At 48.7% G+C, this 11,769-nt stretch overlaps 1 protein-coding gene across 1 annotated transcript; it reads right to left on the bottom strand.

The window, feature by feature from the left end:
* Positions 1 to 435: 435 nt before the first annotated feature.
* Positions 436 to 10,974, bottom strand: lcp1 (lymphocyte cytosolic protein 1 (L-plastin)). The gene is made up of 16 exons (XM_018739802.2): positions 10,865 to 10,974; positions 7,084 to 7,161; positions 6,800 to 6,960; positions 6,429 to 6,552; positions 5,841 to 5,973; positions 5,646 to 5,727; positions 4,540 to 4,705; positions 4,281 to 4,423; positions 4,089 to 4,184; positions 3,787 to 3,982; positions 3,519 to 3,597; positions 2,748 to 2,862; positions 1,989 to 2,122; positions 1,768 to 1,888; positions 1,309 to 1,433; positions 436 to 996 (listed from the first exon to the last, which is right to left on the bottom strand). Exons 2-16 carry the CDS (start codon positions 7,148 to 7,150, stop codon positions 864 to 866), a joined length of 1,875 nt encoding a protein of 624 aa, XP_018595318.1. The 5' UTR covers positions 7,151 to 7,161; positions 10,865 to 10,974; the 3' UTR covers positions 436 to 863.
* Between the last annotated feature and the right edge of the window lie 795 nt (positions 10,975 to 11,769).

The raw sequence follows: 11,769 nt of genomic DNA, 5'->3' as shown, positions 1-11,769 counted from the left end.
GCAGAGGTAGAACTTTTGAGTTGATCTTCATAAAACACCAATATCTCGATCTTTAGTGCAAAGAATAAGGTTACCGATTCACCTGCAACATGTCTTTGGAGCGTGTGAGGAAAGCCACGCAGACCCCTGCACACGCTGAGCTGTATTCGAACCCGTGCCCAAACAGCTGTGCGCACCTGCTGCATCACCATGCCGCACACAGTGGATTTTTGTGCAGTGATTTAATTTTTTACAATAATTTCTTCTCATACTGCCCTTCACATCACTTATGTTAATAGATTATATGTTCTAAGAAAGCAAAAAGAGCAACAAGTTTGTCCGCTTGGGCCATGTGACTGATCATACTCAACTTTCCATTAGACTGAAACGGCTCAGTTGTACCACGTCACTCACTGCATTTGACAGTGATGTGGGGGGAAGAAAAGCTGGACATAATCATTTGTAAGAAAAAAATTTATTAGTTGGCAAGGTTCCAATCGTAAAAACAACCAAAAGTGATCACATTTTATTAGCCCTGGAGAAAAGCAACTGACAACAATCCGCATGAATACTAGATAAGAATAAACAGCGAGTGTCACTTTTATTTCAGTGACTCAAATATGGGAAACAGATATGCATGCAAACAGGCTGAATCATTGCAGCGGGCAGCCATGATCAGAAGTGAGCTGAAAGGCCTTCGCTGGAACCCAAGCACTGGCATACTGGCAGCCTTTTGTCCTCCCTGGCTCTCTGTGTGTGTGTGTGTGTGTGTGTCTGTGTGTGTGTGTGTCTGTGTGTGTCTGTGTGTGTCTGTGTGTTTGGCAAAGGGCCTGCACTGAAGTAGGCAAAGTCAGGTGTTGTCCATGTGCAATGTGGCCACTCCCTCACACCCGCTTCATGCCCCTTGCCATCAGGCAGGCAAACACCGTCATCACCATCTTGGGCTTGACCTCCACCAGGTCCTCCGGCAGGGCGTAGACTCGAGTCCCGATCTTCCTCGCCATGGAGATGGCGTACCTGGAATTATGACACAGAACAGCAATGACACATATGCCTATAAACTCCATTTATTTCGCTGAAACTGCAAAACAATGTACAATATGAAGCTATTTACTACAATTTACCAGTCTGTGCAGCTGGAGAATATGTACCTATGATCTGCATAATGGCAGGCTATTGTAGTCAGTGCCAGAATGTTTAATCACACAATTGGACGATGGTGTCGGTCGGCCCAGTAGCCCAAATTGTGGTCCGTTTATGGTCAATCACTGAAAAAGTGGGACTTTGCTAGGTTTGAGAGGGCAAGTGTGTGAGGGTCATTCTGCGTACTTGGCGTTGTTGAGCTTCTCCTCGTCTGACAAGTCATCGGTCTTCACCAGGTCGTAGCGGATGCAGCCGGGCTGGATGGCATCAATCAGGTCCAGGACCGGCATGCTGGTGCTGATGGATCCGTCCTGGAGACGGAAACACAAACATTTATTGATTTATCTTGTACTTTTCTTCAAAGGAATTCATAGTGTTAAGATAGTTACACTGATTTACCCATTTATACCGCAGGGCAATTTATACTCTTTCAGTTCAGGGTAAGTACTTTGATCAAGGGGTATGACAGAAGGAGCTAGGATTCAAACCTACAGCCTCCAGATTGGGAAGCAACAGCTCTAAGCCGTCTGCTACCCGTTGTGCACACACGCGCGCGCGCGCACACACACACACACACACACACACACACACACACACACACACACACACACACACACACACACACACTCCCTGACCGTCACCCACCTTGAACCCAGTGATGGTGCCTTTGCCCGCCTGTGTCAGTGTGTCGTTTACCCAGGTGACGATGGTATCATCGGTCACCTTCTGCCCATCGCCCAGATCTTCTAGGATGTTCAGTGTGTACCTGCAAGCAGGAGGGGAACGGGAGGTGTAGGAAGGTCAGGGGTCAGTTCCCCCACTGCTCTCTGGACACACGGTGGGTTGGGGAACTACGGGAACAGTACCTCCTCATGAGCTGCCATAGCAGGGCCAGGGTGAGCGTGCGGTTGCCCTCGTTCAGGTCCTGCCCGGCGATGCCCACCAGTGAGAACTTGGCTTGGTTCTTGCCCAGGTCGACGGCATAGTTGCAGTTCTCCAGCTGCAAGGAGCAACAGGCTTTTGTGTTTTCTTTTCTGAGCTTTGCACTTGAAGTGATGCTTCGACTTATTTTTAGAACGCAATACCGAGCATCTCAGACCATTTAAAAATATTTATCACGTCACTTGTTCATTTCTTCTGCACAGTCCTATGGGGGTGGGGTGTGGGGGAGGCGATCCGGTCATGCAACCGACATCTCATTCAAAAGTATTGTATATGTGATTTCTTTACACTCATTTTGACATCACAGTAAGCTTGTTGTACATAAATAAAACGTTTTTTTTTTTTAACTAACAAATTTTAGTAAAATGTTTGTGTTATTTATAGTGCTGTGCTTGTAAATCACTTGTGACGTAAATTAAGTCTCGTGGGGAGAAAAAGAACATCACCACAAATAATACATTTGGGAAAGAGTGTGTAGTTTGGCCAGAGGAGCAGTGAAGTGGGCATGTGAAAAGCACTGGAGCTCCTCTGATCCCCTTCACACTGTCAGGGTCTGCAGTTTGGCCTTCAGTCTGGGTGTGGTCGTGTGGAAGCACACTGTCGGGTGCTTCCAGTACAGTCTACTTTGGGTCACTGCCGCTTTGTGGTTTTTGTTTTAAGTTAGTGTCTGGGGCTCATCTCACCTTCTTCATGTTGCCACCCAGTTTCGGGTATGGCGGTTTGTTCACGCGGCTCCAGTCCACCGGCACCTTGATCTTCTCGTAGAGCTGGAAGATGACCATGGCGTCAGCCAGATCTCTGCAGGAAACACAAGCACACCTTGAGGCTCAAGACAACACTTCCGTATCTTCTCTTTGTTTCTCTTTTCCTTTCTTAGGGGTGTCTCCAACCATCATCACCTCCACTATCCTCACCCAAGGTGCCCACGACATACCGTACCCTCTGAAAGAACAGCTCTGGCAGAGTGTGTTACTTCTACTGTGACCCCAGTGGTCACTTCACTGTGGTGCTTCTCCCCACCTGTCTGGTCACTACGATTCTCCTCACTGTTTACGACTCTAAATCTTCATCTTGAGAGGATGTTTTACTTGGTGTGATGAGGGAGAAGATTTCGTACAGTCACATAAATGCCCAAATGCACTGCCTCAGCTGAGGGGGATTTTAACGCAACCTTAGAAAAAATATCTTGGTCAAGGAGATTGTCAAACGTAAATTCAAATTTACAGGTATTAATGGGAAAATCAGACCTTGTTTATTAGTTGGAGGAAGAAATTTCTTCAGGCTAAATTGTGTACTTGATCAATCAGTGGCTGGTATGTCCATATCTCTAAATATCTACAATGTTCCTTTAACTGCAATGCACTACACGGGGAAGTACACAGGAACTTTCAGCGGCGATCTCTCCACATCTAGCAGACTTGAGGAGGAGCTTGTGATCTCTGGCGCCTCCTTACACGTAGAGGTGGTTCACGCGAGGGTTGACGCCCAGCGAGTTCATCCAGTTCCTGAACGTTCTCTCTTCTCTGGTCTCACCTGGAACGAGGACAGGTGATGAGCGGGAACACGATGACTCTGATCTAAACATGGTAAAGCGCGGGACGGTTGTTGATTCGTGGGTCATACGCACAGCCAGCACCAGCTCACAGCTCAATCCGTTTGTTATTTATCATTCATTGCATAATGCTGAGAATATGAGGATCGTTCCAGAAATGCTGTTCTCACCCTCAATGGAGCTCCAGTCGATGTCCTGGTTCTCTGGCTTCTTCAGGGCTGGGTATGTGTTGAACAGGTTGGCGATAAAGGCCAGGTTCAGCTTGGGGTTGCCGCGGATGACATCGGTCGCCGTGACAAACTGCCGGCAGCCCAGGCGGTCGGCCTGGTCCAGCATGCACTCCGCACGCTTCAGGTCTTCCTTCTCCTGCAGGTGGCACCACATACAGACTCAGAAACACTCAGCACTGTAAGTGAGGCAGGAGCAGTTAAGGCACCAGGTTCCCAAAGACCTTGGCGTAGCGCTGACTCACCCTTATTCCCGACATGTCGATGGTGATGGCAGGGATTCCCTCCTCATCACCCTTGGGGGCCACTTGGTTCAGGAGGTTGTAATAGGCCTTTGAGTCCTGTGGGCAACCGAGAAGGCAACGAGATCATCTCAGAACGTCTGGGAACAAGGCCGGTGAGGTGAGTGTTTGAGTGGCTACCAGGTGCAGGCGCACCTTGATGTCGGAGCTGAAATTGTTGATCTTGGGGCAGCCGGCATTCTCCAGATGGTAGTTGGCCCAGCGCAGCAGTAGCTCCTCGGGAGAGAGCTTCATGAGGTCCTCCAGGCTCTCGCCATCTCTCAGCAGAGCAACCAGGGCTGAACACACACACACACACACACACAGAATGAGACTTATTATTACATTATCCCTTATTAATGTAATACTGGGAATGAACCCCAAAGGGGTGTCCAGTGATGCTGCACAACGGTACCCTCGTTCCTGCTGATCTCAATGTCGGCGAAGAGGCCGATCTTGATGATCTGCCACAGCAGGCCCAGGACCAAGTGCTGCCTGCCCTCTTTCAGGTCCTCCGCCCCGATGTTCACCACGTGACAGCCGATGGCAGATGCAGAGTTCAGCGCCAGGTTCAGATTTTCCTGTTCGAGAACACACAGCAAAACGGCATTGTGGGATTGCTGGTGGGCCTCTGAAACAGGAAACGTGAAAAGCCACATCCTGGCCCACAACGGGGGGGGGGGGGGGGGGGGGGGGGAACGACGACAACACTCGTTTTCTGCCTCCAGATCAAATTTGCGAGAGCTCCAGCCAACACTGTCAGGTTCAGCATAAAGCAACTGGTGGGTTTGTGGGTTAACAAACTGAAAGAGTGCGCTAGAACAGATAATGTCCTTTATTAATATTCTTACAGATGCATCAGACTACAGTGTTACTCAAGCTTAGAAACACAGCTGAAACCAGAAGTGTCTGTAAATTGTTTTGCTCATAACGCTGTAATTCACTTTTAAGCCACAATCAGTAAAAGGTACATAATACAAGTGTCACTCAATTCTTTCTCAGGTTGGGGTCTGTAAATGTCACGGGTGTAACTACAATAAATAAAAACCTTTTTGTAAGACTATCATTTTAGTATTATTATTAACTTCAAGCTACAATAACATCAAAACTTAAAATGATGGACAAAAAGCTGCACTTTACATTTATCTGATGCTTTTCTCCAAAGCAGCTTACAATGGTAAGCTACTCTACTTATTTACCCATTTATACAGCTGGGTCATTTTAATGGAGCAATTTTAGGATAAGTATCTTGCTCAAGGGTACTACAGCTGGAGGTGGGAATCAAACCTGCAACCTTTGGGTTCAAAGGCTGCAGCTCTGGCCACTACACTAGCAGCTATTCCTACAACTTCAGGAACACAAATAAGAAGAAAAATTAATAAAAGGGAAAATGTATCTTTGAAAATTCATAACTCCTTCGTTCCTAACATGAGGAGTATTCATACTACACTAAAATTAAATTTTACATGTTTCAAACATCAATTCAAAAGAGATTTAACATGATTTATGAATGTCAAGTACCTGAATGGTGAAAGGTGTGAGTTTCTTCTTGTTGATGGTCCTCTCGTCGATGGTGTCGGGCACGGACAGGTTGATCATCTTGCTAAATGGTGGAAGTGCACAAAGAGACGAAAGCAAGAGCCCCTCTGTCACTGCAGTAATGGCACAAAGCGCCGTCCACTCCTGGACACGTGCTCACGTAACCGTGGGACGTACCACAGGATGATTCCATCTCCCATAGCCTTGAAGAGGTCGTTCGTGCTGGGGTCTATGGGCAGGATGTGCTTGCAGTCGGGATCTTTCTCCAGGGCTTTGTTCACCCAGTTTGCAAAGGCCACCTTCTCCTCCTCTGGGGGGACAGAATGATGATAAGGGCAGAATGAGACCAGCAGTGGTGAACTCACCCTGTAGCCTCCCTCTGTCCACCATATGAAGAGCAGCTGAGGATCTCCTAGCCATTGTGCAATCATCACCCAGCTAACATCAGGGGTCAGGACAGAAGCTCTGCTAGTTCACAGCTGTGGGGCCTCCTGGACTTAAGATTTTGTCATGTTAGGTAGCAGGAATATGTGCTGTTATGTTCTATTGGAAACAAAACTTTTTTCTGTTCCGTAAGTGCTCTCAAAATTGGGTTGAAGGAATCTGCTTCATCATGTTGTGTGGATCCATTGAGGGCCATTGGGTCTGCCTTGGAGTGTTGGAGCGGAGGGAAGATCGACTCGCTAAGACGATGAGGGCTTGATCTTCCACAACGAGACACCAGCTCTAAGGTCAAGGATGGGCCCCAGTGACACCACAGCCAACCTGAGTAGGAGTGCTGGGTGCCCGACTGCTCCGACGTTCCTGCCACGGCGCAGATGCCCTCCTTCTTGTTGATGGCTTTGCGGAATGTCTTGGCCACCTCGGAGCTCTTCAGCCCCCGGACCACCTGCAGGACAAGGGCCACACCTTTAAAACCTGTCAACTACTAAGCAAAGTGTCCCGCCCCACATGAAGATGTTAAATTTTGAGTTTCTCATTTCGAACCCGAGTCCTTTGAGGAAGGCAAGGAGGCAGCTTGAACCAGTACTCCACCTGCTGAGCCTATGGTTTAACTGCAGCGCTGCTGGCCATTCATAGTCGCTATACTGATGGCTTTCAGGCTGCAGCTGAACTTGATCTTTGACCCCACTCACACTGATGAATTCGTCGAAGGTGACCTTGCCCTCATGCTGAGCGCCGGTTGAGGTGAGGTCCTGGATGATCTCCCTGATCCTGTACCCAGGCAGCGGCAGGTTAGCCGCCTTGAAGAGGTCGTTGAGGTCATCGGTGCCGATGTAACCATGAGAGTCTACATCTGTTTGGGGGGGGGGCGAGTTCAGAGGTCAAAAGGTCAGACATGGGTAAACGTGTAGATACCGGTGCTGAGCCTATATGGACATGGACACACACTGCTCCATCCAGATAATGTCTCCCTCACCAATCTTGGAGAAGGCCTCCCGAAGGTCCTCCATCTCATCCTGGGAGATCTGCGCCGTTTCGGCCATCGTGAAAGTTGCTGAAAACCATGACAGATGGCACTGAATACGGGATTCGTCACGCTGCTCACATGTTCATGACGGGGTTTGTGAGAAGGTTGCTTATTATAGGTGTAAAATGTATAATTCATGTATCTGACACTTTTCTCCAAAGCAATTCACAATGTTGAGCTACTTACACTGGATTTACCTCTTTTTACATTGTGTCACTTCAGGGTAAGGACCTTGATCAAGGATACCATAGCAGGAGGTGGGATTCGAACCTGGGTGCGCTAAACCCAAGGGTGGTGCTCTAACCGCTATGCACCCTGCTGACCCAGCTAACTGCAAGCCGAAAGTTGAGCCCAAGAATGAGAGAGTCTCATTACGCTCTCACAACTCTGGCGAAGGTTCGAGTGCCACTCTCATCTGTTTCCCCCTTTTAGCAAATTACTCAGAAAAGCTTTTTGTTTGCAGCACATGAGCTGTTTTTGGAGCTGTGGTCTCCACTTCCTATATTTCTGAACATCAAGCTTCTTTCGTTATGAAACCCCTGGGTGACTTCTGCCTCCGAGGAGCCGCTCTTGAGCGGGGGGGGGGGGGGGGGGGGATGGCCAAAAGCCAGCAGCGGGAGGAGGTGTGAAGCAATGGCGCCGAGCTGCTCGGACCGAGACGACGCGGGGGGCGACACGTGTGTGGTGCGCTCTGACGGTGCATGTGTAAGGCACTCTCGGGTCACGGCAAGCACACTGCTGCATGCGGTGCAGGTGTGCTTCCCTGTCCGACTTCCCTGCCAAAGTTCCCTGCAGTGGAACCAAAAAAGGAATGTGTCTGTGGGCCTTTCAGTTTTAGCGCAGAAACACACTGCGTTTCCCCTTTTTCAGACCTCCCTTGAGCGTCGATGACACTTCTGTCCCTCAACCGTTCTGTCCCTTTACACATGAAAGTCTGGGTGACATTTGTCCCTTTTGCCACTGAGGCTCCAAATGCTGCCCAGCTGGGACATATCGGTGTGTATTTTGTGTCGTCTGCTCACCCACATGTCTCCTTTTCAGGCTCTGACACAAGGCCTGGTACATATGCATCCATGTGTCTTTGTGTGTGTATGTCAAAGTGTCTCTATGTATATGTGTGTGTACGTACGTAAAAAAAAAAATTACACAGCTGAAGAAAAAAAATGGGTAAATCACAGTTCATTTGCTTAACACTTTAGATCACACTGCAGAAAAGTGTCAGATAAATGATAACAATAATAAAAGTAATGGTATTATTATATAATAATAGTGAACTTTTTCTTTTTTTTACTATTAATGTTAAAATTATTAACGGCCCTGAATAATAATAACAACAACAACAACAATTAGTATTTATTTAGCTGATATTGTCTCCAAATGACATACAATGTTATACTATCTAGAATTATTTGCTGACTTATACAGCGGAAGTAAGGTTGTGATGTACAGTACAATGTCATGAAATAATGTGAAATGTCAAAACGCTGCAGTTCAACCTTCGCTGAAAAGCTGACAAGCGATATATGTAAAGATAATGTGTGTGTTTGTGGAGATCATGGCTCCGCGGCAGCCTTCCTGCACCCAGGTGTGAAACGTACGGCCCGCTCGCGGTGCCGAGCGCAGGAAGCCGTCACTGAGCGCTGCGGTTTGAACGGGGAGTGAGGTGTTACAGCACATCTCGCAAAAACCTGCAGTCTGTCACCATGTTTGCTACATGCTGGACCCCTGGAGCCCCGTCAACTGATCTTTTCAAATCCCGAACTGTCCAAACCATAACCTCACCACTGTGACTGGCAGTTAACCTTGAATTCAGACTTCCCTCCATATCACCTCTGTTTCACCATAAATCCGAGGTCTTTCACCTTTTCCTAGTCCACAGACCTCGTTACTAATTTGGTGGCAGCTAAGAACCCTTCTAGAAAAATGTCCATAAATACATTTGGAGAAAACATTGCACTCGGTTTATGGCAATGAAAACTGATCACCTTCCCGTGGAATTACAACACAGGTAGCAATAGTATGGTGATATTTTTATTTTTACCTTCATTAATTTAGATGTTATTTCACAGCAAGCCTGCACTTCATGGACCCCCAAGGGACCTGTGGACAATAGGTTCAGAACCCTGCCTGAACTGTACAAGACACCGATCATTTGACCTGAGACTCTTCATTAATAACACCGTAATAAATATCAGCAGTATGATGCAACTTCAGTCGCGAAGTCAGCCCTCATTTCGGACCGTTGCTCCAGCAGACGTGTGCTGCTGCCACGGCATAACGCAACAGGTGCAAGCCAGTGGTGGTGAAAGCAGGAGTTTTGCCAACGTGCTCTTACCCTGTGTTTAAAACAACCCCTTGTGCTGCGATCATCATGTTTTCACCACGGTGTGAAACGCTGGCATCACTTCCTGGCCAACGGTTTCACTTTGAGTCCCACGGTTCAGGGCCTGAAGCTGAAAACCCGGGACTTTTCTACAGCGACGGGGAAACACATTTCCCTGGACCCTCAACCACCTCCATGGGGATCTGAGATGTGTGAAATTCCAAACACCATGTTGAGTGTTTCTGCTCCGCGGTTCCTCTTTCTCTCGCGGTTGTGATTTGAGAGACGTCCTGCCGTCTTGGGAGCTCTTGTTCCCCTTCTGTGGGGCTCACTGGGGCGTTGTCCCACCATGGGGCCTCCAAACATGGCAGGTTCCCACAGCAAATGACTGGACAGAAAGACGCCTGTGTGTGTGTGTGCGTGTGTGTGAGAGAGAGAGAGGACGGTCCTGATTCAGACAGACGGCTGCACTGAACCCTCAACAAGAGCACAGAGCTCACAAGCATGTCTGCTTACATCATTTTACTGCTTCTACAGTGATCTTGGAAACTCCAGTTTGAAAGGACGTGTGCAGAAGCTGTGCCTTGAGAGCGAACACAACACCAACACTGTGATTTCAAAGCTACGCAGAGCTCCACATCCACTGTCCTGCTCACACGTACATATTTCCGTTTTAACCACAAAATTACACTGTTTCCAGTGCGTCTCTGCTGAGACACAGTCACTGTGTCTCTTGCAGCTCCCGATCTCTCTCACTCTTTTCTGCAAAGGAACTCATGATTGATTCACCGATCATCACTGATTAAACCCCCTTTGTACTACCGGGTGGTACTGCTCTATCAATTCAGGGTAAGAAGCTGTTTTGATCCAGGGCACTACCGCAGGAGATGGGATTTGAACCCAAGTCCATTATATTAAGAGGTAGCGGCTATAACCACTAAACCACCCACAGCCTTCTTACCACAGTCTACTGACCCTTAACCACACCGTAACACCGCTGCAGCACCTGCTCAGAACTTAGACCCTCCCTGCATTGAAGCCCCTGCTCGGTGTCCAGTGTTTCTACTCTGTCTGCACTGCCTGTGACCCTCAGGGGCACGCCAGTCCCCCCATTGCTGGCCCCAGGTTCGAACCTTTCCGACAGCAACCTCACCTCCCACAGTCTCGCAGAGCTGCACCTGCAAGTTTACAGTCCCTCCCCCGTCTGTTCATGCCAGTTTCTCATTTATAGAAAAAGTTCACATTTTCTGCAGTAACTCAAAATTCAGGAGGCCTGCGGAAGCTACACCCCCCAGTCCCCTGCCAACACCTGACCACTGCACCTGAGCGAGTACACGGCCAGTCCCTTCACTGCTGCGCTGCCCACTGGTCTGATGTAGCAAGGGCCCCCAAGGGACACATGGTTACCTGGTTCAGGTGGATCGGAGGTGCTGTGGGTGCGGGTGCGAGGGTCGCTGTGCTGCTCTGGTGCGCGCGCCGCTGCACTGACAGGAGACAGCCGAAGGCCAACCGATCGGCTGAGACGAAAGGAGGAAGGAAGTCATGTGAGAACAGGAACGAGATGATGCTTTGTCTTTATAAGGCAATCGAGTGAGTGCAGAGACGCAACCTGGTGGGGAAAACCCGCGCGTGTGTTCGGATCCGCGCTTCCTGCCATTTCACACACGACTCCCTGTTCGCGACGCGGCCCTCTGGCTTCCTCCAACCGGGTCGCAACCAGAACCAGCACCGGTGTGTGATCATATCGGTATTTACATGGGAGAAGTGCATTTGAGGCCCTGCTGTCCACCTCTGAGTCATGGCCTAGGATCCCTGCCATGCCAGTGTCCCTGCAAAGAGACACAGCTCATACTGTAGGTAACATCACACATTGTGGTATGAAGTCCAGTGTCACAGTGCTGGTGCCTTTCCTGAACTGCATGTGTGCTCTAAGTTTGGCCAGCGACCACACAGCCTACAGTAATGATGTACGCCAGAACGGGGCTCAGTCAGCCTCTGTGGAGCCGCAGAACAAATATAGAAAACAAACCAAGTCTGATTTGTCTCCATCTGTCCTCTTGTTGAACTACCACCTGTTTTCCTCTTTCAGGATGTTGTAGAGCGGAGGCTCATTACATTTATTTATTTATCAGACACTTTTCTTCCAAGCGACTTCCAGTGAACTCTATGTAGTTATCAGCCCACACACCTTATTCGCTGCAGTGACTTACACTACTAGATACACTGCTTACAATGGGTCACTGATCCATACAAAATGTGGAGCTGCAGGTGGTTCTACACATGGCTGTGACCGAGGGGCACCGTACCTGCAT

The sequence above is a fragment of the Scleropages formosus genome, chromosome 14 (assembly GCF_900964775.1).
Source record: "Scleropages formosus chromosome 14, fSclFor1.1, whole genome shotgun sequence".
NCBI classification, from domain to species: domain Eukaryota; kingdom Metazoa; phylum Chordata; class Actinopteri; order Osteoglossiformes; family Osteoglossidae; genus Scleropages; species Scleropages formosus.
This window is presented reverse-complemented; position numbering and strand designations above follow the sequence as displayed.

Bases quoted from the DNA above. Each gene is read 5' to 3' on its own strand.
- lcp1 (XM_018739802.2), bottom strand. From the start codon at position 7,150: ATGGCCGAAACGGCGCAGATCTCCCAGGATGAGATGGAGGACCTTCGG. The intron at 5,974-6,428 runs GTTGGCTGTGGT...CTGTCCCCCCAG, and splicing joins CACCCAGCACTCCTACTCAG to AGGAGGAGAAGGTGGCCTTT. The intron at 4,706-5,645 runs GTACTTGACATT...GTTCTCGAACAG, and splicing joins TCACACCTTTCACCATTCAG to GAAAATCTGAACCTGGCGCT.